Source organism: Martes martes, assembly GCF_963455335.1.
Source record: "Martes martes genome assembly, chromosome: 16".
Classification (NCBI taxonomy): domain Eukaryota; kingdom Metazoa; phylum Chordata; class Mammalia; order Carnivora; family Mustelidae; genus Martes; species Martes martes.
In genome coordinates, this window is record NC_137904.1 from 21,381,831 (window position 1) to 21,406,513 (window position 24,683).

Below are 24,683 nucleotides of genomic sequence, written 5' to 3' on the forward strand. Positions count from 1 at the left end.
GAGTTGTGTGCAAATGTTGGGGCTTTGCATTTTTTTTTTATTAACATTTTCCTCTCACGTGGTTTACATCAATTTATAATAATCTACATAAGTTGAAACAGAACATAGACAAAAAAAATATATCCTTACCAACTTATTAAACTCAGATATTAATAAAGGTTCCCATCCTACCTGTATCAGCAAAAACTGGCAGCCCACAGCCATTGCCAGCAGGGACAGGCATCCCGGCACTCCTGTGGCCTGTCTGCTGGGCTCCTGTTGGCACAGCCTGCCCTACTGGGCATAGGGGCCAGGGGTGCTGGGCTGCATAGTCCCTGACTCTTGGGAGAACCCATGGATGGGCTCCTTCCTTGGTGCAGCTTAGTCCTTGTCTGGTACCTGCCCTTTCCCACCCTAGGGGTGGAATTTATAAATATTCGGAGCCTTTTGCATTTCTCAGCCCCTCCAGCCTTCCTCCCTAAGCAAGCTTGGGGGCTGTGGTAGCTACCTGATTCCGAGAAGCAAGCCCCTCATTTGGGGGAGGTGGGAGGCACCCGTTTGGGGCTATAACTAGCTGTAGCTAGGCCTCCAGGTCACTCCCATCAATGGCTCTGGAAGCAAGATGCCACACACCAACTCCTGAGTGCTGGGCACAGACTCCAGGGAGGATCATACACTGGGATGTTTGACCCAAGTGGTGGTCTTTCTCCACCTCCTGTCCCAGGGCGTGGGGCTCCTTGCTAAGCCGCTCACAGGCAGCTACGTGATCAGAATCGTTTCCCTCCTCTTAGGCATTTCTTTCCTCTGATGTGCACAGAATGTGTACCGTTCTGCCCAAGACTGGGCCACAGGTGTAAACACATGAAAGGACCCCGTGTCTCCTGAGCCAGTGCTATGGCTTCAGGGCCAGCAAACCATTCTTTGAAACGTAGCCCTGAGCACAAGCTAAAGGAGCTGTTCTCTCCAATTCTGAGGCCCTAGAGTCTGCTCTCTGCCACCTAGGAGAGCCAGAAAGCCATGTGCCCAAGCCCCCGCCACCCGGGAGTGTTTGTTCTCCCGGGGCCAACTGCCCTGTGCTGGCAGCTACTGCTCAGACAGGAGGAAACTGCACTGGGAGGATCCTTCCCATTCCGTTCTGGTACAGAGAAGTGGGGCTCAGCACTGGGACTAGAACCTGCCAATCCTCTACTCCAGAGCAGAGTGTAGACAATGAACATCCCTAGCAAAACCCAGCCCCTAAGAGAGGCAGGTGCCTGTGACTCCCCAACTTCTAGAGTTTCCTAGAGCTCCCCCAAAGGCCGCATCTGGAAGCTGCGGGTGGGGAGGCAGCACCATGGGGGCTGGCTACTGGGGACGGCGCCTGTCTCTGCCAGGCCCCAGAGCACGCATGGCTGTGGGGGCCACCCTGTGGCAGTGCGTGGCTGCGGAGGACTGTACAGTCTAAGGCAAAGGCACCGCAGGGTAGGCGAGGTGTCAGGAAGGGCTGCCTCTTAGACGGAGCCTGCCTGTTTCTGGACACCTGCTTCAGCCATATTCGCTGCCATCCAAGAGACCTGGCTCCCCTAACAAAGCCACTATAATGTTTTCCTGCTGAGAGCCGCTTCCCCCCAAATCTGGGCCCCCAGTGCTCCGTGGCACTCCTCGGAATGTTCCACCTGTCCCATTTGCTCAGCGGCCGGACTCTCCTGCCTCCCCTGATTCCTGACCCTCTGGCTCTCTTGATATCAGGTCACTTGTAAGTCTTGCCACTCAAAGGAAATAGAACACCAGGGGAGAAGGAACTGAAAAGCAGAAGAAACAGTCAAAGATGCCTCACTAGGAGGTGGGAGATCGAACAGATAAACCCCAGAAATGGAGATTGTCAGGTGGAAATTGCAGAGATCGGCTCTCTAGCTCTGTGCTAAGCTGAGGACTCGTGTGCGGCTGTCTCCCTGTCCAACATTTGCACAGGCAGCAAGGCCAAGCAGGTGTGCTTCCACAGGCGGAGGACGGGGTTGGGGGTGGGGGGAGGCCCGGGAGGAGAGGCAGCAAGCACAGCCTTGGACGGACCACTGCTGCCACCACTGCCCAGGGCTGCCTCAAGTTTCAGAGTGATGGAGTGAAAACCAAGGCTGCACATGCATGTGGGCAGGCCGGGAGGAAGGGGAGGGTGGAGGCAAACCGAGGGGACACTGCCCGGAGACTGCAATCTGGGAGCAGGGCCAGGAGAGGATAAGCTGGCCAGAGTTACACAGCGCAAAATAAAAGCCCTTGGACTGGACTGGTGGTGGGGGTGGGGGGAGAAGAAAGTGCTGGAGGAAATGAAAGAACAATGCAGGCAGTCCGTATGCCCATACTGGGTCGGTCACTACCATTTCTGCGTGACAGACAGGAAACAATCCCCCAGGCACGGGGCAGGAGACACAACTAGAGGGACAGAGGGCAGGGCCCGGGGCGCACGGCGGTGAGGCTGGGGGCTGGGGCAGCTGGCTTTGTACAAGGTGGCACGGAAGATGCAAGTATTCCAGTTCTTGGAAATCTGCGTCCCTTGGAGTCTATAGAGTGCTGGGTGTGGGAGTTTTCTATTGGAGTCTTTCAAGTCTGTGTTGGGTCCCCTGGCCAGAGAGGCTGGCCTGGGCCGCCCCCACCCCCGCAGCGGTTCCCACCTTGGGCTACACGTCGGTGGAGAAGTACAGTGTGTTCCGCTTCAGTTCTGCGAAGGAAATGGGGGGGTGCTGCAGGTAGTAGAGGAGGACCTGGACCTGTGAGGGGACAGGAAGACTCAGCAGGGCTCCCTGGCCTCCTGGCCCTCCTCTGATTGGGCGAGAACTAGCAGTCCCGGGGCTGGGGTCCCCTCTGTGCCACCCCCTACCTGCTCTCAGGCCATCTCAGGCCGCTTTGCCTCCCCCCTCTACCCCGTGGCAGCCCGGGTGTGTGTGCCAGTGGGCACCAGTAGAGGACACCGTGGGACGGAGGCTTGGGCAGCCTGGGGCCGCTTCCCCAACCTCCATCGACCTGCTCCAGAGGTTGGCTTTGGCTGGGCGGGCCCTGCCTCCAGACTGGACTCTGACCCGGATCTTGTAGGGACAGATTTCAGAGAAGCTTCCTCACCCTGGAAGCAATCTTAGAGCTTCCACAGGGGAGGACAAGGCCCCCAGAGGTCTCCTGGGCCCCTGAGCTTGCTGTCCAAGACTGAGGCACTCCCAGTATTGCAGTCAGTGCCAGGACATGTGTTCCTTGGGCCCCTGGTCTAGGCTCACGCCTTTTGTTTTGGACTCGGAGGGAGGACTGTCCAGAGCCCTGCCTCCCTGGTGACATCCTACTGACTGCCCACCCAGCTGCTCAGCAGGGCTGGGCTGGGCTGGGGGACTCCGAGCTGTTCTCTCTCCGTCCCTATGGGAAGCCCACTGCACAACGCGACCAGCCACAGGCCCGGACCCTGCCGCTGGTACCTGTGCCATGACATCATGGGACCAGATGTCTGCGGCCGACGTGAGGTGTGCTTTGCTCTCCACTTCTGAGGGTCTCAGTAACGTGGGGCCAAACACAGTAGCCAGGTTGTGAAGGGACATTTTGTTGATGGGTTCCTTCTCAGCAACCCTGGAAGGGGTAGGGGAAGGGAAGGGAAAAAAAAAGTCATTTCTCAGCAGCCATTCGGAGCTCCAGATGCTTGGCCTTAACTATAAGAACTCCTCAAAGGATTCCCAGAAGGTAGGTACTAGCCTCTCTCTCCTCTGAGGGTAGAGACCTCTTGGTAGGGAGGGACTAAGCCAAGGGACCAAGTCTCCAGCTATGTCCCAGGACATTCCTCTATTAGATTCCTAGCTCCCAGGGCCATCCCTTGATGGTAAATAGCCAAAGCCAGAAGGACCTACTCCCAACTCCTTCCCCTTAAGGATGATGTCATTCCTAACTCAAGAACTTTCCCTGCAGGAGCTCCTGCTCATCATAGCCCCATGGGGAGGTCATTATCATTACCACCGTACAGACAAGACACCAAAGAACAGAGGTGTGACATGGTTTGCCTGAGGCCACACAGCTAGCCAGTGACAGAGCTGGGATCTGACCCCACGCAGTCTGCCTCCAGAGCCCGTGCTCCCCCGGGTCAGCCAAGCTGCCCCAAGTGGCCTGGAGTGGGGGGTGGGGCGAGTCTAATGGGGGGGGTGGCAGGGGAGGGGGCCGGAAATCCAGTAGCAGTCCTTAACTAGACCTAAGGCTCCGCCCGCTGTGCTGACGCAGGACGACCCTAACCCCAGATGGAGCCTGGGGGCTATTCTGCACTTTTCCAGAAGGGTCTTCCTCCCGGGACCCCAGAGTTACCTCCCTGTGGATCTTTCTCTGCTTCTCTTGCGTAATAGGCCACATGCTCAGTAGATATTTCCCCTGAGTGACAGCAGGGGCTGCCATCTGTGGCTGGCGTCCAGGCGGACCCAGTACCACCCAACATGTCACAGAGGCCCTGGGCCTTCCTCAGGCCTAGGAAATGTTTCTAGGGTTAAGAGCACTCACCCCGAGCAGCACCCCCCACTCCCAACTACACGGATGTGCATGCTGACTGCGTTGGAGATGGGCAGACACTGCCATGCCAGGAGGCAGCTTGGAACTGGCCAAGTCCCCCTCTACACACACACACGCACACACGCACACACACACACCAGCCAGGGGCCCAGATGTGGGAACAGACTGTGCCCAGTTCCCAGGGTGGGAAACCTAATGAATTTTCCCCTCCCACTCCTCCTCTGTGTGTCCTCCCCACAGTGCTCGCCAAACTATGGGAACCGGTTGGGGCTTCAGTTCTGGCCAAACCAGAGGGAAAATGTCTCATGATGGGAAAAACAAGACAGCAGCCCCAGGCATTTCCAGGTCTCCACTGGCCCTCCAGAGCTGGCCTGGCTGAGCCATAGCCCGGAGCCCGGGCCCAAGAGTGAGAACCTGGCTCCGGGAGGAGCGGGTCCACCATGTGGCCTCCAACTCAGGGGGCTCCTGGGTGGCAAGCGGATTGAAGGGACACCAGGAAAGTTTTCCTCTCCATTTACACCCGGACTGGTGCTGGGGCTCAAAGGCGAGTGACGAGGACCCTGGAAGGGCTGGTTTCAGTTCTGAGCTTGGCTGCAGGCATCAGCTTGAGCAGCTCTCGGTTGGACCCCATGACAGAAGGTGTCGGGGAGAAGATGGGAGGGGACTTAGCTTAGGACTGGGGACATGTGCCTTCCGAGGACAGAGCTGTTGCCAACCCCAATCAAACTCCTCCTGTGCCGGGGCTCAGGTTCCCTGTTAGATGAGGTATAGGTCAAGACCAGCGGGTTGCAAACTTTTGACCGTGACCCACGACGAACACACTTCCTGTTACAACCCAGGACACATGACCGTGTGTAACAGAACAGAACGACATGCATACTACTGCTTGCAGCCTTCCCTTTACAACTGGCAAGTGGACTGAATGACCATGGACTGCAAAAGCCATCGACAGTCCTTGGCTCTGGCCCTGCCGATATGGGAGGTTGCTATTAGGACCCCGATATTTCTGAAAACAGAAGAATTTGGAGGCGAGAGTTTGAAAAGCAAACTCTCACCCTGTGATGGGTGACCCAGCAGAAGCCAGCGCCTAAGAGGAAGAGCCAAGGAGGTGGATCCCCCCACAAAATTGGCCTCCCCAGCAGGGAGGGGCCTGCCCTGGGCTCCCTGCCCCCTCCCCCGGCCAGCCCGAGTTGTTACCTTTTCAAGTGTTCCAGCAGGAAGAGGAAGGTAATGAGGTTGGGGTCGGGCAGAGTGCGGAGTAAGTGCATCATGCAGTTTTCCTTGGCAGCAGGGTCCGACAGGGCTGTGGATGGGGGGAGAGCGGGGCAAGGCTGAGGCTCAGCTCCTGGGTGGGGAGGCCCGAGCCAGTGCCCTCCCAGGGTCCGGAGGCTGTGGGACCCTGAGGGAAAGCCCAGGTTGCAGGGGTGAGGGGAGCAGACCCTGTAGGGAAGGAAGGGCCTGGTATCTTCCCAAGGGTGAGCTATGAAGAGCTGGTTCCTGTGGAAGCCCCCACCCAAAGCTCAGTCAGGAAGCACGCTGGCTGGGATTGAGTGCCCTCCCGCCCCTCCGGCATGTGCCTTCACAGCTCTGGCCATAGCCTGTCCCTGGTCTAGGAGGCTAAGTTTAAGGCAATGAGAACACTGCTTTGAATGTTTCCTCTTTCAACTGCCTCTGATGCTAGAGCAGGCAATGGACAGCCTTCCACGGGGTTCCTCACTTCTGTGGTGGCTGAAGCCCTGACCTGCCCCTGGAGGAGACAGCAGGGAGAAAAGGGGGAGGCAGGAAGGAGGTGTCCAGGCGCCCCGCTGGCCGAGGCCCTCAGCTTCATCGCTGCCCAGGGCATCAGTGGGAGCGAGAGAGTGCTCCTCTGGAAGGCTGGGTTCCAGCCAGCTCTGGTACACTCCAGCCAGGCTTGGCTTTGGCTCGGGACGCTGGCCCTGGCCACCTCAGGGCACATTTCCCTGGATGCTTGGCTTTCCAAGCAAGGAGGTCAGTATTTGGGGAGGAAGCACAGAGAGCAGCCCACGGAGACAAGAGGGGAGAAAGGCAGGCAAGAGAGGGTCCAGGCTCTGCCTCAGGCCCCAGTGGGTCAAACCCCACTCTCTGGGCCACTCAGCCATGCCGTCCCAGAGCACTGGGTAGATCCACAAGCAAGGGGAGCCACGGGTCTCCCGCTCTTTGCTGTCAGGAAGGGCCGGCTCGGTCAGACCCTCGGTGCCCCAAAGCCTCACCGATGCCCTCCATGAAGGCTGGGTAGAGTCGGTCTGTGAGGAGGGGTTCGGGCAGCTCCCGGAAGTAGAGCTTCAGGGTGCCAGCAATGGCATTGATGTCCATGTCACTCAGCATCAGCAGGATGTCCTTGTTATCTGCAGAGGATGTGGACAATCGGGAGTGCACCCACCCGAGCTCCCCTCTTCCACGCAGTCCCCAGCTAGGCAGGGGTGGGGTGGTGGGCCCTGCTCCATCCCACACCACACAGCTGGGGAAGCCCCCACCCACTCCATCTCTGCCCTGGTCTTGCCAGGAAAGGCAGGAAGTAGGTACAGCGCCCACAGGTGGTGTGTGACTCAGCCCCATCGGGGGAGGGGAGCCCCGTTCTCCATCCAGAGTCCTGCAGAGTCCTCACACCACATGGCAGACACCCTCTCTGGAACCTCCCCACCGCTAAGCCTCTCTCTGGAAGGCTCTGCACATTTTTTACATGAAAAATCATGTTCCGACAAAGCCTCAGCTTCTAGGTTGCACAGAGGACCCGTATGCGTTGCCAGCACATCCCCAGCCCCTCACCCCAGGCTTCCTGAACACAAGCCCCTCCCTCGGCTCCCTTGATATTAGCACTGCCTGCCCAATTCAGGCTTCCTGGCTATCATAGCACAAACTCGCATGATGGGGGAAAGAACCAGAGAGGGCAGCCCCCACCACAGAGGAATTTACAGAGGGAGACAGCAGTGCTCCTCCCAAAGGGCCCTTGTTCAGGGCTCTGGAGACAGCAGAGGGGAGCCCAAGCCAGCCAGCCCAGGTTCAAAGCCCTTCTGTTTCCTTCCAGTCCCCCAGGCACCACAGAGCTAGCAAGAAAGCCAGAAACACTGGAATAAGAAAGATCTGAGTTGAAAGAAGGCTCAAAACCTACAAGCTGAGCAATGCTGAGCAAGTGACTTGGCCTCTCTGAGCCTCCATTCCTCATCTGCAACAGTGGATAAGAGACTGGGGGCGGGGGGGGGTGTTTACATGAGCAAACACAGGCAGAGTCCCTGCATCAGACTCAGAGATGGCCCACCGCACGCCACATGGGACTGTGGTTCACAGAACAAGGCTCTTCCACCATCGGTGACTTGGGGCCTCTCTGTGGAGAAAGGCCTCTGGTGCTCCTGGGCTCCCAGAGCAGCCTGCTGGGCCCCTAAGAGCGCCCTCTCCCCACCAATGCCCGGGCCTCCCACACTCACTGGCATCAAAGGCGGCCTTCAGTGCCTGGATGTCCGTGGCCACCCCTGATATCCGGTAGATGCCGACCTCCTCGATGCCCCGCTTCTCCACCTCCTCCACACACTGCCGCACGATGTAGGGTACCTTGGAGCGCTCCCGCCTAGTGGGAAGGGGCTGTGAGGGGGGGGCAGAGGGCCTCCCCTCCCTGGCTACTCCAAGCCTCCACTTCCCCCACACACCCGGGCCTCTGGTGTCAGGATTGGGGCTGCAGAGAGGACTAAGAGGCCATGCCACCCCACCCTACCCAAGCAGCCCAAGGCTGGCCTGCTGCAGGAAAGGGACAGAGGCAGGAGGTGGTTTGGGAGACAAGTGCAAAGATGCTGAGACAAGAATGTTCCTTAGAAGGCAGATCTCAGCTTCAAATGCTATGTGGGGCTGAGCCGTAGGCCCCTGAGGGAGGTGGCTGAGGTCCTGGAGACCCAGGCCATGGAGGGGGTGGTGGGGAGTGGAGGGGCAGCTCCTCCTGGATTCCCTCTGGTCGTGGCCAAACCTCAATGTGCGCCTATGTCATCAGAGTATCTCACTGACCACAAGAAGCTGACGGCCCAGGATGCTCACAGGTCATCTTCTGGTTTTTAATGCGGGCTTGCTGACTTCTGAAGCATGTGTGAGATGGAGGCCTACATCTGCGGGCCACTTTGGGCCTCTCCAAACTGGCCATCCCTGACTACGGAGCCGGGGGGGTGACTCGCGAGGGGTCCAGGGAGGGACCCCGGGTGCTAATGCCACCACTCACATGCCCCAGGGGGACCTACTTAGTCACTACGCTGATCTTCACGCCAAAGACACCAGTCTGCTTTTTCGACGGGGTCCTCTTCAGGCTCATATCCCGGCTGGTGAACTTCATGGAGAATTCCACTTTGATCTGGTTGGGGGTGAGGCAGGCACAAATCCCCCAGGGTATGAGGGCCTGAGGAGGGCCTCCGAAACATGGGTCCCCTCCCCAGCACGGCCGACCAGTGCTGCCTCTCCCACCCAGGGCTCCCTGCAACACCTACAGGGTGGGAGTGGGAAGGGTGCGGGCACAGGGGACGGGAGAGGGGCTGGGTTGAGGGGACAGGGGGCAAGACAGCACCCCTGAGGACAGCAGCCAGGGGCCCGCCCACTATGCGGACATTTCCTGTCTCCCCAGCTCACCCCGTTCATCTCAATCACATCTGTGTGCCAGTTCTTGGTCTCCACAGTCTGGGGATCCAACTGCAGAGAAAGGAAGAAAGAGAACATGAGATGGGGAGAGCAGAGGAGGCATCCCTCACAGGGGACGGGACAGAACTCTGCTCCTCTGATTCAGTGGCCTGCAGACTGTATTTCCTTGCGCACCCACACAATGATTTTGAAAAATTATGCACCTCCCAGCACATCTGCGACTTGACATCTGAATATTTCCAAAGCAAGTTTAAAGAGTTGCAAAGGCTATAGCTTCCAGGACAATGTAAATATTTACATCTTAAAGGAAAACTGTGACATCATTCTTTTCAATGTATTCAGTGGGATCCAATTACCACAGCGATCTGCTACCCACCATCATTCATGGGGAAAATACAAGCTCTCCTTTCCCTTGCAGACACCCTGCATTGTTTCTTTTTTCTCCCAAAGAATTTTGTCCTAGTTTGTATTTTTCTATCTTAAGGGTTTTATTCATCACCCTATTAAATTTTGCTTTAACAAAAATATCTGTATAGGGGTACCTGGGTGGCTCTGTTGGTTAAGCATCAGCCTTCGGCTTAGGTCATAATCGTGGGGTGGGCGCTGGGCTCCTTGCTTAGTGGGCGTTTACTGCTCTCTCTACCTGCCTCTCCCCCTGCTTTTGTGTGCATGCTCTCTCTCTGACAAATACATAAATAAAATCTCAAAAAAACCCACAAAATCTTAAAGAATCTGCCTATCCTCCCAAGCAGATTAAAAAAAAAAAATCTTAAAAAAAAATATCTGTACAAATGGCAATGAAACACTTCCTGAGACCACAAGGGTCCAAATATTCAAGACATGTTTGAGTTACTACAGCGACTGACAGCACGCAATAAAAACACTAACCAGCATGTTACAAATAAGTATTAATAAATATTCAGTAGCAAGGTACCACTTTGGAGGACTTATGTCTCTTCACGAGGTGGACAGAACACTTTTTCTGTTTTAATTCGTGTGGTTTTTTTTGCTAGGGTAGAACTGGGTGCAGCCTCACTATGCTTGTGGGTTGCTGGTTTTTTTTTTTTTTTTAAAGATTTTATTTATTTATTTGACAGACAGAGATCACAAGTAGGCAGAGAGGCAGGCAGAGAGGAGGGGGGGAGAAGCAGGCTCCATGGTGAGCAGAGAGCCTGATGCGGGGGCTCGATCCCAGGACCCTGAGATCATGACCTGAGCCGAAGGCAGAGGCTTAACCCACTGAGCCACCCGGGCGCCCCTGGTTTGTTTTTTTTTTAAAGTTGGTTATTTTCTGAGAAATCTCTACACCCGATGTGGGGCTCAAACTCATGACCCCGAATCACAGGCTCCATCACCTGAGCCAGGCGGGTGCCCCTGGTTTTGCTTTTAAACATGTAGAGGGTGAAACATCTTGTTCCTGTAAGTTAACTAGATGGGGCTGTCTTATTATAGCAATGTTACGGGATTCTCGGAACTCTTTCCTTCTCGTTTGCCTTAAATTGCATAAATACCGATTAGCAAAATTTATTTATTTTTTAAAAAGATTTTATTTATTTATCTGGCTGGGAGAGAGAGCACACAATTGGAGGAGCGGCAGTCAGAGGGAGAAGCAGTCTCCCTGCTGAGCAGGGAGCCCAATGCAGGGCTCGATTCTAGGACCCTGGGATCATGACCTAAGCCAAACGCAGATGCTTAACCTACTAAGCCACCCAGGCACCCCCAGCAAAATTTATTTTAAATGATCTCTCAGTTTTGTGGAAAGCAAAGAACTGAAAAGCACCTGACTCATGAACGGATTTGGAACTCGGCCATCAGCATCTTCTACCTTTTCCACACCCACACCCACCCCCACATTTCAAGAGGCCCTGCTGTCGGCAAGCAGGAGGCACTGGCGCCCTGGGGCCATGTTCCACAGCGAGCCTTGGGCTCCCCCGCAGAGGAAGGGAGCTGAAGGCAGAAAGCCCTTCTCAGGCACATCGCTTGCAGCCGTGGCACCTATGGGAGTTGGCAGTCTGCAGACCGATTCTCTGGAAACTCCCTGCCCATGTACTCCCTGGGAAGCCTCTGGGGCTTCCCAACCCCCCCAACCCCTACGCTGCCCAGAACGCGTGCACCACAGTGTGAACACCATTGTTCCAGCAGGCCCACAGCACGGAGGAGCAGGGTCTGGTCAGCCCAGGGTGGGTTGGGCCCTGGGGCTTCCTCCAGCTTGAGCTAAGTCCTTTTGCACCTTCCATCCGCACACCCGCTGGGCATGGGTGGCAGGGGGCTCTGGGGTCTGCATTTGGCCTAGGCCCAGCCTCCAGGAGTCGCTTCCCTGCCCAGACGAAGGGTGCAATTGAGGAAGACACCGAGGGAGAGCAGTGTGGACGGGATCCAGTAACCCCATGTGCCCCACTCTGCCCCAGAGCCTCTTCTGCACACAAGGGAAGCACATGGGACTCACCAGCCTGGCTGTGGTCCAGGCTCACTATTCCAGAAGCCTTGGGGCCAAGTGTCCCAAGGGTCCCAAAGGAAGCCCCTGAAATATCCCTCTCCTGAAACTTTTTCTGTCCCAAAACCTCACCAGGTCTGTGGCACGGACTGTCCCTTAGGCACCCCTTCACCTAACCCCCCTCCCGAGACCTGGTGCCTCCTAGTAGCCGCCATGGCCTAAGCCAGGGGTCCCTCCCCAGGTCCTGGAGTGGCGTCTGGGCACAGCCAAGTGGGGAAGGGCAGGGATTGAGACTCAGGCCTATGTAGGTCCAAATGTCCACTCTTCCACTCAACTGTGTGAATTTGGGCAAGTCACTTAAACTTCCCTGAATTTCAACTTCCTCACTGGGGCACCCATACCACCTTATAATCCCAGAACTAATGTATTCTGAGCATTTCCGAGGAGTCCGGCGTGAAGACAAACCTTTCACATAGGTTATCTCAATCATGGTAACAAGGTACATGGTAACAAGGCTGTGAGGTCTAGCCTTTTCACACTCCCATTTACAGACGAGAACACTGAGGCTTAACGAGACTAAGGAACTTGCCCAATGCCACTATCTAGGAGGTGAGACGCTTCCTGCCACACTGAGACGCTGTCCCTCTGCAGCCGGCTGGCACCCTCCCATCGGTCTGAGGCCAGGGCTGAGGAAGGTGGCACTTCTGTGTTTTACCGTGAGTCTCCCCCACTGCCGTCTCCCAGATCCCCCTAGTGGGTGCTTGAGGGAGGCCTGCCTAGCCCCTCGTGCCCCGGCCATGAAGATCTGTCTCCCAGCAGACCAGCAGCCTCCAGAAACCAAGGCTATTTTCAGGACGTCACTTAAATACAGAGAAGGGAGGGCGAGGAGTGGAGAGGGACATGGCACATTTTCCAGAGAAATGATGCTGCCTGTGCGGCTGTGGCTATTTATAACCCCTGGGAAATGTGGACTCTGCTATTTCCTGATTAGATTAGTGCCGGGGGTGGAAGAGCCAGCCCCCAGGATGTCAGTGGATAGAGCACCTGACCGCTGACCTCTGAGTCCCAGCAGATAGGTGCCAACCCCCCGCCCGGGGCAGTGGGTACCGAGGCCAGGCCAGATTGCACAAGGGAGGCAGACAGATGGGGCTGCGAAGGGCCAGGCTGGGGGAGACCCCCAGGGGGCCCCTCCTTCACCCCACAGGTAAGACACACACAGCTGGGTCTTCCTCAAGGTGGGGCACGGGCAGGAGACAGAAAGGAGCCATAGGACATCCTAGAGAAAGTTCTAGGTGGGCCACACACTGCCCGCCGTCAGGAGTGGCTCTGTTATGTTCTGTCTGCCTTCGCCTTTAGACTCGGTCAGGTCATGGCTGCACGTTCAGCCCTCTGCCAAGGAGACACAGCTGACCTCAGGGACTGATGTCCACAAGAGAACCGCCCAGTGTCTGCAACGAAATCCTGAGGCCACGGAAGGAGATGGAGACGCAGGCTCTCAGAGCGCTTCCCCAGCCTCGTGTCAAGGACAGGAAAGCCCAGTGGCCTCGCAGGCCAGTGGGGGCACCTCGTTCCTTCAGGAAAGTCCTGAGGAGTCCTTAGGCCTACATCCTTCCTCCCAGCCTATTTGTCACCAGTGCATCTCCTTCCCTCTGGCTCGAAGGCTGTTCATGGCCACCTCCTGGTGCCTGGGGTTTCCGAGGCACCAGTGAGTCTGGGGTCCCCATTCTCGCTCCCCGGCGTAGATGACACGGTCCATGGTCAAACCTGGGTCCTTCCGAGGGAGAGCCACAGCCTTCCCTCTGCCCTGTACTCCTGCAGCCACGCAGCTTGCCTGAAAGCCTTCTGGTGATTTTGGCCACTGCCCTTCCCACATGTGCTCACACGGGCCCGTGGTGGCACCGCCCCGTCTATGGGCAGCTACGGTCCCAGTGGTCAGGGAAACACAAAGCAGGCCGCAGTGCATTACTTCGGGACGTAACACTGGGGCTCCCAGGCCTCCGCTTCCCCTCCCTCCCCCAAAAGCCTCTTGGCACTGGGTCCCTTCCCTCAGAACCTCACTCTCTCATTTCCCCAGTGCAGGCCTGAGGCCCCCAGGAGCCCACTGACCCCTGACCTCCCATCCCTGTGGGCCTGGCTTCCTGAATCCGGGACCTGGCGTCCTGGGCCTGACCGGGGAGGTGGCATGGACTTCTCTCAAAGCCAGAGTAGTTTCTAGGGCTAATAAAAACAAAGTGCTTAACAACGAGGGCAAGAAATCCAGTGTGCTGGAGCTGTCGCCCTCAGAGGTGAACGGGGTGCTGAAGGGAAGGCAGAGATGGCTGGCCGTGTTTATGGGGGTGCCTGCCAGAGGCTGAGTGTGGGGCTGTAGAGACCAGGCCCTAAGCCCCCGGGGCTCCCAGGCCAGTGGCCAGGGTGGTGGTACTGGGCTGGCTTTTTCCTGCTCTTCCCCGAGTATGTCCATATACTCTGGGCTGGGTCCCCTTGGGACACCAAACCCAGTCTGTCATTGGGACAGACCACAGGCGTGAGAGGCATGGGAAGGCTGGCAACAGGGGGACTAGGGAGCTGCCAAGGCCTGCCTCTCCTCCCTCTTGGGAAGGGTACGGGAGGATTCCGTCAACGTGGCTGCTCAGAGAGAAACTCCTTGAGAGGGAGGGTGGGGTTGGGGGGGGATGCCAAGGCCCACGCTGGGCTTCCAGCTCAGCAGCCCGGCCAGGGGAGACCACGGACAGGCCATTTTCCCAGAGGCTAGCTCCCTCACGATTAGGCCAAGCAAGCTTGGCCCCTCCAGCCCTCACCCTGCAGGGTCAGGTGCCCTCTCCCAGGGCAGTTGCACGAGGGGCTTGTGCTGACTCTGTAGGCGAAACACCGGGATCCTGCCTCCCCTCCTCCAACCCCCCCTCCCCTGGACTTTGAAGTTCTCAGAGGCCCACATATGGAAAGGGTTTAGCTGCTCTGAATGAGGCTTTTATTGAAGTCAGGTTAGCCTCACAGCACCCACTGTGACCTGCCTTCCCTAGCACTCGCTCAGCATTCCAGAGCCCCAGCCTGCCCTGTGCCTGCCACACTTTTAGTCCTTAGTCCCAAAGCTGGGCGCATCCCTCCCAGGGCTCCAGGACCCTGACTTCCTTGGGGCCGGCCGGCACCCCACTGCTTTCTCTGTTCCACGCAGCCTGGACTTCGCCCCAGAACCAGGCCTCAGACAAACGGCCAGGAAGCTGCCAAGCCTCAGCTCAGGGCCATCTTGGGGGCACCAGGGCAAAGAAGGGAGGGTCACTCTGGCTGGGCCCAAAGCAACCCAGAGGAAGCCCAGAGCAGCCTTGCCTCCAAAGTCGGGAGTGGGAGGCCGGCCTGGGGAGCACGGCCATGGCCTCCCTTTGGCCTTGAGAGTGCTTCACTGAGGGTTGTGCAAGTCCTCCTCTGAAGCTGACCTCATCCTCCCTGCCCAGGCCAGGAATGCAGTCTGGGCACAGAGCCTGTTCTTGAGCATGAGCAGCGCTGGCGAGGCCTCTGCCCGTGCCCGCTCTGAGGGGCCTCCCGGTGGGCTCCAGCCCTCGCCCTGCACTCACTAGACAGCACCAGAAGTAAGCGCTCATTTCTCTAACAGTGTGCTGGGCTGGGTACTCCGGGCAGGAAGGCTCCCCATGCAGGGCACCCCGCCCCAACCCCAGCGGGCTCCAGGAGCACCTAGACAACCGGGAAGCTGAGGAACAGCCCCAGGCCCCCACGGGGCTCTGACCCTCCACCCCGGCAGGGCAGCCTGCAGGCTGTCACTCTGGGTCACTCTCTGAGTCTCAATTTCCATATGTGAAATGGAGTAGATAGTAACAGCTCCTCACGGCACGGGCTGAGAATGAGTCTGGTCCTCAGCCAGGACTCCAAACCCAGCAACATCAGTAAAACCGGCAGCATCACTAAAACCCGGGTTAAGCTTCCCCGTGGCTTCCTGCCGCACTTCCATTAGAAGCTGAACGTCCCGCCCCAGCTGGCCCCCACCTGCTCCGTATAGGGTGCCCTTCTCCCCATCCCATGGCCTCTGTCTGCTTCTGAAGACGCCGCACCCACCCCACCAGCCTCAGGGTTTTCACCTTGCCAGTTCCTCTGCCTGGAATGTACTGTCTTGGATCTTTCCAGAATCTATTTTTTTAATTAATTAATGTATTTATGTGAGAGAAGGTGAGAGGGTGCAGAAAGGGTGCAGAGGAAGGGAGAAGAAGGGTGGGGGGGGGGAGAGAGAGATTCTTAAGCAGACCGTGTGTGAGCAAGGAGCCCAACACAGGGCTCGATCTGACCTTGAGATCACGACCCAAGCCGAAACCAAGAGTTGGACGTACAACCGACTGGGGCCACCCAGGCGCTCCCAGAATCCTTCTTACCATTTAAGTCTTAGTTCAAAATTACCTCTTCAAGCAAGGCCTCTCCCTCCCCATTACTCTCTAGCCCATTACCCAAGTTTATGTTCTTCCCAGCACTTGTCTAGCCTGAAATGATCTTATTTGTTGCCTGACTCCTACAGACAGAAAGTTCCATGAGATTAAGGGCTCTCTGCCTTCTGCCTCTGGGGTGCCCAGTATATTCAGGGAAGGTGCCCATCAATATTCAGGGACCAAATGAATGAAACGGGATGTGGAGGATGGAGAGAACAATGCCTTCCCACCAAGGCTCCTTCGGAACAGGGGTCAAGAAGCCCCACGTTCCTGCTCACCTCTCCTCTCCCATGTCCAGTGAATGGCTGGCCTGGGCCCAGGCACAGCCCTGTGACCTCTCCCACCCAGACTTCCCCAGTGTGTTAAGAGTTTAAGGCTTAGGAACAGGAATCTTGAGCCATGGCCAACATCATCATATGAGCTGGATCTAGGAGATCATCCTCTTCAGCTCCTTCATGATCCTGATGCCAGAGAACTAGAAAGGGGAAGAGATCTGCCCAAGGTCACATGGCCAGTAAAGACAGCAGACTTGGGGAGGCCTCTTGAGTGCTACGAGCTCAGTCGAGTCTCCAGCACCCTGTGCCGCATAAGCCCAAGGGGTGGGGTGCCCCACGGAGGAGGCCGGAGCATGAAGAAGGCTTCAGGCACGTGATGGGGTGTGGAACTGTGGCTGTCACGGCTCTGGCTGGGTCCATCTGAGGCATCAGCCTTGGCAGGGATCACTGAACCAGACAGAGATGGTTCTAGCTCCTGGCTGAGGCATCGCCACGGCGTTACGGTGCCCTCCTGGCCTCTCTGCAGGAGAATCCCAAGGGCAGCTCTCACGGTGGCCTCCCATCTCTCTAGGCTCACCCCAGGGACAAAGGACAATGAGGCCTCGATCTAAGGCTCGCTGGGATTCGGCACTGGCTCTGGTCCTCCCAGGGAATGGGCATGCAGGTTCCAGACATGGGGGAATGTGTGTTCCTCTAGGAGCTAGCGAACTGGCAGAGCACACATACCCTTCCTGTCCCTAACACTATCTGTTTGGGAAAAAGAAGCTGAAATAGTACCTGGTGACCGGCTCCTGACAATTTGGGCAGCTGGCAAGGCCACTCGGCAGAGGGCTGGGCCTTTCCAGACTTGTGCTCCCTCGTCAATGTCTGGCAACTCCCCCAAACTAGCACCTGCAGAAGTTTCTGGGCTCTTTCCAAAATGTCTGCCCTCCTGGGGCCTCACTGCTTCTGGAAACTCCTGTAACACCGGGCTCTCGCAGCTCTGGCCTTTCGGAAACCACCTTGGTTGGCAGGCTTAGCTCCCCCTGGTCCAGGGCCATCTAAAAGCTAGGGCACCAAGCCCAGCGTGGCTGCCTGGCCAAGCCACCTGTAAACCACAGAGATGCCAGAGAGGGCCAATGCCCTTTCCAACCTCCCCAGGTGCAAAGAAACAGCACCCTGCCAGGTGCACTTAGAGCAGGGGTCCCTAAGCTGAGCTCTGTGACCCTATCTAAAACAGCATTCAATTTGCGCATGTGGGTGGCTCTGTGTTTGCACGGAGCTCCATGACCTCTAGCAGACTCTCAGAGTTGTGGATTCCTGCTGTGTGGAATTGAACAGGCCTCTTGGGAGTCAGCTTAAGTAGAGAAGTAGGGGCACTGGTGGTCAGGAGACCACCCATGTGGCACCAGGAGTAAAGTCCTCTCCCTCTAGGGAGTGAGCAAGTGCTGCGAGAAGCTACGAGAAGCTTTGTGGCTGGGGAAATGCCGGGAGGTTGCTCTGCTCCCCGCCCCACCCCAACTCTCCAGCCAGCCTGGTCATAGTCCTAGCTCTCCCAGATGCCCAGGGGGAAATGGACGGGCTGCAGGGGTCTCCAGCCCAAGGGAGAGGGGCTACTGTCCCTTTCCTAGAGCTGAGAGATGGCTATAGGGGCATGAGTGGGCATGTGGATGGTTAAGATAGGGACAGGGGTCCCTTCCCCCCAGATTAGGCTGACAGGGGTGGGGCAGGGGGAAAGGGGCAGGGCAGAGTGGGAACAGCCAGGGCAGGACACAGGTCTACTGTGTAAGGTTTCAAGATCTTTCTTGAGGCCTGGAGCTAGATTATGAAATAAAGTTAATGAGCCCAAGACAAATCTACATCTGATAGCCTAGAGCCCTCATACCCTCAATGCCTCGAACAGCCAGCGAATGGCTGCGTGAGCCTGGGAGGTGTACACACAGTTTGCGTACTTGGTGCTACCTGTTACGAAGAATGGTCAAGTTCAGTGGCAGGCTCTGGGAAGGGCTAGGAGCTGTCCTGTGGTCGGAACTGAGACGGCAAAGAAAGGGACCCTCTTAAGCCCTAAGGTTCCCCAGACAAGTGGCCCAAAGCGGGGTCCCCATCCTGTCCTTCCTCAGGTAACACCTCTGACTCTCCCCAGAGACAGAGGAAAGCAGACCCCATCACAGAGCAGCAGGTATCCCTGAATCCTGTGGTTCAGCAACAAACACTTCCATTCACCTTGCCAGCCTCTAGCATCTGGACAGAAATTCTGAGGTGGGGAATTCTCAGCCCCACGTGGCAAACCCTCAAGCAGAGACAAGGTCATCAAGAATTGTCCTCCACTCTCCCACCCACTCCTCTGGACCCTGCCAATCCAGCCTGAGTTCCCACCTCCAGGAACCCCCACCCCAAATGCTTCTGGCTTGGCCTCTGCCTTACGTTGTGGGTGGGGTATGGGGGGTCCTGCCAGCCTCTCTGTGGCTCCCACAAGTGACCCCATTACAACCTTTGGATACTTCAGGGAGTAGGGGATGGGACTCCTCCTTCAGCCTCTCAGGTGCCACCTCAGGATCTAGAAGCAGGTGGGAAGGCAGGAAGAGCAGGCACCGAGCCTAGTCTCCGTCAGTGTGATCTGAAGCAGAAAGTTGAAACATACAAAATGAAGGAAAAGGAAAGTAGAAATGTGTAGTGCCGAGAGCGCTGGCAGAACCCGCAAACCCCAGTGCCACGTGTCTCCTCTGCTCAATGCTTGCACAGCAGACCAACTGCCAAGTCAGAGGCCGGAATGAGGCTTCAGCCCCAGAATCAATCTTCTTGGGGACAAGAACCAACCCAAACACAGCTCCCTGAGACCCGCAACTGCAGACTCCTGGGGTCAGGGACCCCACCCCCAGGTTAATATGAGGACTCTTCCATCTGAACAACTTCTTCTGCCCCAGCATGGGGTCCCCCGATGAGTCACAGACACCCCTTTAGGGCGACGGGAGTAGGAGGCCCACAGGTGTCCTGGCATCCATTCACGGGAGACCCTTCCTGCCAGGCTGGGTAGTCCCCAGCACCCTTCCCCCACACCACCTCAGCTCCTGCCTGGTCCCAGCCCCCTGGCTGGCAAAGAGCCCTCGGCACTGACAAAAAAATAGGTTAATGCAGCTGAGGAAAGAAGGGAAGCGGCAGCGGGCCCAGCCCCATGAGTCCGTCTGCTTGCCTGCTAGCCTGGGCACAGTGAGGCGGCCACAGCAGGACGCATGACCGCGCCAGCATAGAGACCCTTGTATCTGTGAGGCGGATATACTCTGTCACACAGCAAGAGCTAGGGCACCCCACTGCCAGAGCACCCTGTAGCTGCACGGATAGCGGGTGTCTCCGAAGGCCAGCACCTGGCTGGCTGGCCCCCGCCACCCTTGCCCATGGGCACCATCAGACTAGGAGAAGTGAGAGACCACCAGAGGCGCGACTCTGAAGCGAATTCTTGGAGGTGCCGGTCATACATGCACAGGAAAAGAACAGAAAGTCTGGGATCTGGAGGTTTAAAGACTGCCCCTCTACTTGCCAGGCCCCTCCCCAAAGAGTCAGGTAAATTGGAAAGGCTTTGCTTGGCTGGCAGAGGGCCGGGAGATTGCGGGGTCCGTTTTTCACCGGCCTTGAGGTTTGGGAATGGACAACGAGCCCGGGGCTGGTGTCTGCTGGCCTCAGCAGGGGCTGGGCGGGGAGGGGGTGCAGGGAAGGGCTGGCCCCGTGCCGCCGGGCACAGACAGCTGCCTCAGCACAGAGGGGCTCCGGTAGCAGCTGAGGCCAGCAGGGCCCGGCGAGCTTGGTCCCCGGGGATGCCGAAGGTGACCCAGGGGCCAGAGCAGGACAGCTCAAGTTGCTGCCCTGCTGGCACTTTCCAGGACTGATGTCACCTCTGGGAGGTCAAGTATGCCCCACGGGTAGGGGGTGAAACGAGACAAGGAGCCAACGGGCCCAAGCTCACTTCCTCCTGGCAGGTGCTGGTTGGCACCGAGCACTTAGCCAGAGGGCTCCCTGCTCCTCAGAGCTGCAGGATGGCTTGCAAATCTCCATCAGCCCCATGGAGTAGCCACAGCCTCCCCTGAGGGATGGGCCCAGCCCCTGCCTGCCAGGATGGGTCCCCTGCGACATCTTGCTCAGGCGGCCAGTTCAGGCTGCAATTATCTAAGGGTTTACTGTGTTCTTGGGGCCGGGTCTGGTTCTTCCGCGGACCCCCGATGCCAGGGCCCAAAGCCAGACCCAAGGCAGGCTGCCCAGATGTAGGACAGTCCTCTTCTATCTCCAATTTTCATCCCCACCAAGGTCTGGGGCTGCAGGCGGGCCAGGCGGTCTGCCCTGGCTCGGCTCGGGCAGAGCTGCCTGCTGGGTCAGGAAACCCCTGGCACTCTGGTGCCTCACTGGCATGGGGCCAGCCATCATCTGGGTGGTCCCCGACTGGGCAGCCCCTCGGAGGCTGCAGCCCTCCACCTCAGCAGCACCCCCACTGCCACATGACCTCCCCCCAACCCCGGGGGAGCAGAAGGCCCACAACCCTGCACAAAGAAGTCTTCCACGGCCAGGGGTGCTGAGCTGCTTCTGCCAGTGTCCCCCCCTGTAAAGGGGCAGCCAGCAATGTCCACTGGGCTCAGGAAGGGGGCCTGGTCTGGGCTGGGTGGGGGAGAATGAGACCCAGGAGACCCTTGCTTAACCACTCACATTCCAGCCTGTACAGACTCAGAAAGGAGCCTGGCAGTCCTCTCCCACAGGAGAGGACCCCTTTTTCTGAGCTGGGGACAGATGCAGAGAAAGCAGCAGGGGTCAGGGGTGGAGGTGGCAACAGCATTAATCATTAAATTAAGGCCACTTGGAGCAGACCCACACATACCCCCGTCTCTGTCCTAGGACTCCATGATCAGGCAGGAGCTGGAGCGGATCTCCAAGGGAGGGTGAGGGAAACAGAGCATCCCGGCAGTCCCCAGCCCTCCCGCCCTTGGGTCCCCCTCCCAACCGCCACCGCTAGCACCTTTTGGCGGAGCAGTTTGCTGCGAACCCGGCCCCAAAGCCGGGCGCCTGTGTTGGGGGGCCGCTTGCTCCCCGGCTCCTCCAGCTGATCCAGGCAGCAGCGCTCCAGAGGCTCACAAACCGCCTTCAGGCTGCAGTCCGGCTGAGGCAGGATGTCGGTCATGCCGGCGGCGGCAGAGGCTGGCCCAGACTGCCCCCGGCCCGCGGCGCCGGTTCCGGGGACCCGGACGCGGGAGAGGCTGCGGGCAGCCCGGCCGAGGTGCTCGGCGGGAGCCGCGAAGACCGAGGGAGCGGGAAGTGCTCACCCCCCAGGCTGGCCCGGACTGTGGTTACTCCAGTTGGGCAGGGAAGCCCGTGGTGTGAGGCTCCGCTTTCTCCTCCCCTCCCTGGAGACTGCCTCCCAGAGGAGCGCACCGAGGGCAACCCGCTCCTCCCGCCTGCTGGTCCCCGCTCCGCTTGCGGGGACGCCCCAGTGCGTGCGCCACGGACCGCCCGAGACGGCGCAGGGGACCCGCCCCCACCGAAGGAAGTGACTCAAAGAAGACGCTGGAGGCTAACCCTCCAAAAAACCCAACCTCCGGGTTTTTAACTCTTGGCAGGCTGGGGCTCCGGGCTCACTGACCCTCAGCTCAAGTCCTAAATAAAGTTTGACAAGCAGCTAAACACAACCCAGTCCCTTCCGCTCCGAGATCCCCGGTTAACCCCTTCACCACCAGGCTGCTCCCTGGGGGTCAGGGCTGTGTAAGGGAGGCCTGGGAGGAAGCCAGAAGGGGTCTGTAGGGGCAGGAACTGCGGTTGGCCCTCTGGCAACCGCCCCTGTCCCAGGCAAAGGGCCTGCACTGTCCTGGAGCTCTGCTCCCCCTGCTCCCAACTTCTGCCCCAAGGCCCTCCTCAAATGCCAGTTTGGTGACAGCACCAGACACATGTGGAATGGCACTCACAAACCTCCTCTTGGGAAAGTGAGGAATAAAGCAGATCCCCAGTGGGGCAGCCTCTCGGGCTTCAGGGGACCAGAAGGAACTGGCCGCTATGGGCTGTCTCCAGGGACATGAGCCAAAAGCCAAGAATGACACCGGTTAAAATGCCCAGCGAGAGGTGCCTCTTACCCAGCCACTTTTAATCATGGCCCTGTGAACCTCACCCGAAAAGCCCAATGCAGGCTGTGCCACTGGGGGCAGAGGACATCCAGTGTCAAAGGGCCAATCAGCCCCTGGGTCTGGGCTGGGTATGGCTCAGAAGACTTCTCAGAAGAGAAGAAAGACCTTGCTCTTGATGCTCGAGTTGGGAAAGCAGTCTAACCAGAGTGAGATGTGAAGCTTCCGGTTAGAGTCTGGGGTCTCGGGTAAAGAGAAAGGCCTGAACCCCAGACAGTTAGGCGACACAAACCCCAGAGGCACCCAGGGCATCACAAGATGCACTGCTAGGCTCAGAGGAAGGAAGGAAAGCAACATGTCCATGGGACCACCCATGAACCAGGTCCCATGCAGAGAGCTTTCAGCTATCCAGTTCATTTAAGGCTCACAACTTTGGTGATGCTTGGCTTATGATCTCGGTTGTTGGGTTTGGAGGACTTGGGATTGGGGAGGTCAAGTTCTGGTCTGAGGTCAGGCCACCGCAGCCAGGGAGTGATAGGTCTCTTCCACAGCTGGGGGTGCTCATGCATCTGGGCCTCACTCAAGTGTGGCTGGTTCTTTAGAGTCAGGAAGAGGCGCCGGGTCCATGCATTTCTTGGGTGACCCCAGGTCAGGAGGGCCCAGAACCAGCCCTTGGCACCTGGAATGCTCCTGCTGGATCCCCACCAAAACGCAGGTCTTGGGGCTTAACCCCAGACACCCTGTGTTTTGTTGAAAGAAGGGCAGCTTCACTGCAAAGATAGCCAAGATCGGGTCATAGTAAGAGCTGCCTCTTAATGAGCACTCACGGAGTGACAGGTACCATGCTCAACCTCCACACAGATTAACTCACTTAATGCTCACCCCACCTTTTGAAGGAAGTCCCCGCAGCCCCATCTTCCACTCGAGGGAATGAAGGACACTGAGAAGTGCAACATCCTGCCCAAGGCCATGGCGGGCCGGGACACGAAGTCTGGCCCACAGCACAACTGTGAGATCCTGGTACAGCAGGCTCTGGTCCCACACTGCTCCTGCCTGGCTGGTGGAGGTGGGGTCCTGGAGCTCTGCTGGGCTCTGAGTGGGGAGGGGTCCCTGCAGGGTGGCTGGGTCAGTTCCACACTCCACACCTGCTTCTACATGGTGCAGACAGGCCTGGGCTGCCAAGGCTGCACAGAGCCTCCTCATACCTGGGCCGAAGTTGCCCAAACAAATGGCAGTTAGACAGGCTTGGCCCATAACACTTTGCCCAGTACTCCGAGGCGGAGTTCCCCACCTGCCTCTCCCAGCACCAGCACCAGGGGCTACCTCTGAAGCAGTCACCCTCCAGTCCCTTAAGGGGCCAGGCAGCCTCCTCACCTTGGCTGTCACAAAACCCCTTTCCTCCAGAAGGCTTGGCTCACTCCTACAACCTTCACTTCTCCAACTCATTCATTTCATTCAAGAGCCACTGACTGAGGGCCCGACTCTGTGTCTGACCCTGGGTGGGGGCTGAGGAATCACAGACACGAAACCAAAGCCTGTGCTTTGTCATAAAACTGACAGCCCAAGAGGAGAGCAAGACATGGGCTTAAATACCTCTTAACAGGAAGCGTTCATGCACTTGGGACATAGCAAGCGGGTACCTGCCATGTGCCTACCCAGATGGACAAAACATCATCTTTGCTCTCAAGAAACCCAGCCTTAAGCCGTAAGAACACACAGATAAAGTGCAATCAATGACAGTTGAGAGAAAGGAGAGGAAATTTCTAGCCAGCGGAACCACAGAAGGCTTCCTGGAAGAGGAGGGAATGGCATGGGCCTTAAGAGCTATGGAAAAAGGCCATCCACCCTGGCTTTTTTCTGCATTCCTCTGGCTAACGTGCAACGGCTGGTTGTGTAACTGGCTGGTAAGGGGCCATTATAATTGCTGACCATGTCAGTGTGCTTGGCACCACCAGCTGGCCTACTTCAAAACTGGCCCTGTGCTGGCTTTCTAAGGTTCTCCTCCTTCTATCTGGATCATACGCCGCAGGATGTATTGGGGGAATGCATTGCAAGGTGCGCCCCCCACCCCCACGGGGTGTGTGGGAGGAGGGCAGTACAGATCCTGTTCCCAAAGCCTTGTGCTTGTCTGTCTTAGGAAGCCCAGGCTCAATACTTGTCTGGGTAAAGCAAGCTCCAACTGGGTGAAAGCTGGCCAACCGTCTCCATGGTGACATAAGCGCCTCAGCAGATGGGTAGCTGAGTTGGAAGGCTCTTCCCTTGAGATGTTCATCTTTCCCTGCCTCCCTGTGGGCTGGGGGCTCTCTCTGGGACAATACAGATTTGCCTTCTCTTCCCTCTGCCTGACTCACTCCCTCCTGGAATCAATGGTCTA

General features: G+C 57.6%; 1 protein-coding gene across 4 annotated transcripts in view; it reads right to left on the minus strand.

The window, feature by feature from the left end:
• The window catches only part of ABR (ABR activator of RhoGEF and GTPase), a gene marked incomplete at its 5' end in the record, with an annotated part of 172,163 nt that continues 147,480 nt past the window's right edge, over positions 1–24,683 (minus strand). For all 4 annotated transcript variants that reach the window (XM_080826219.1, XM_080826217.1, XM_080826216.1 and 1 more), the window contains 7 exons: positions 1–2,720; positions 3,411–3,558; positions 5,674–5,779; positions 6,708–6,842; positions 7,920–8,059; positions 8,715–8,824; positions 9,097–9,156. In XM_080826219.1, coding sequence (XP_080682345.1) covers positions 2,631–2,720; positions 3,411–3,558; positions 5,674–5,779; positions 6,708–6,842; positions 7,920–8,059; positions 8,715–8,824; positions 9,097–9,156 — 789 coding nt within the window. In that variant the 3' untranslated portion in view covers positions 1–2,630. The remainder of the gene's footprint in view (positions 2,721–3,410; positions 3,559–5,673; positions 5,780–6,707; positions 6,843–7,919; positions 8,060–8,714; positions 8,825–9,096; positions 9,157–24,683) is intronic.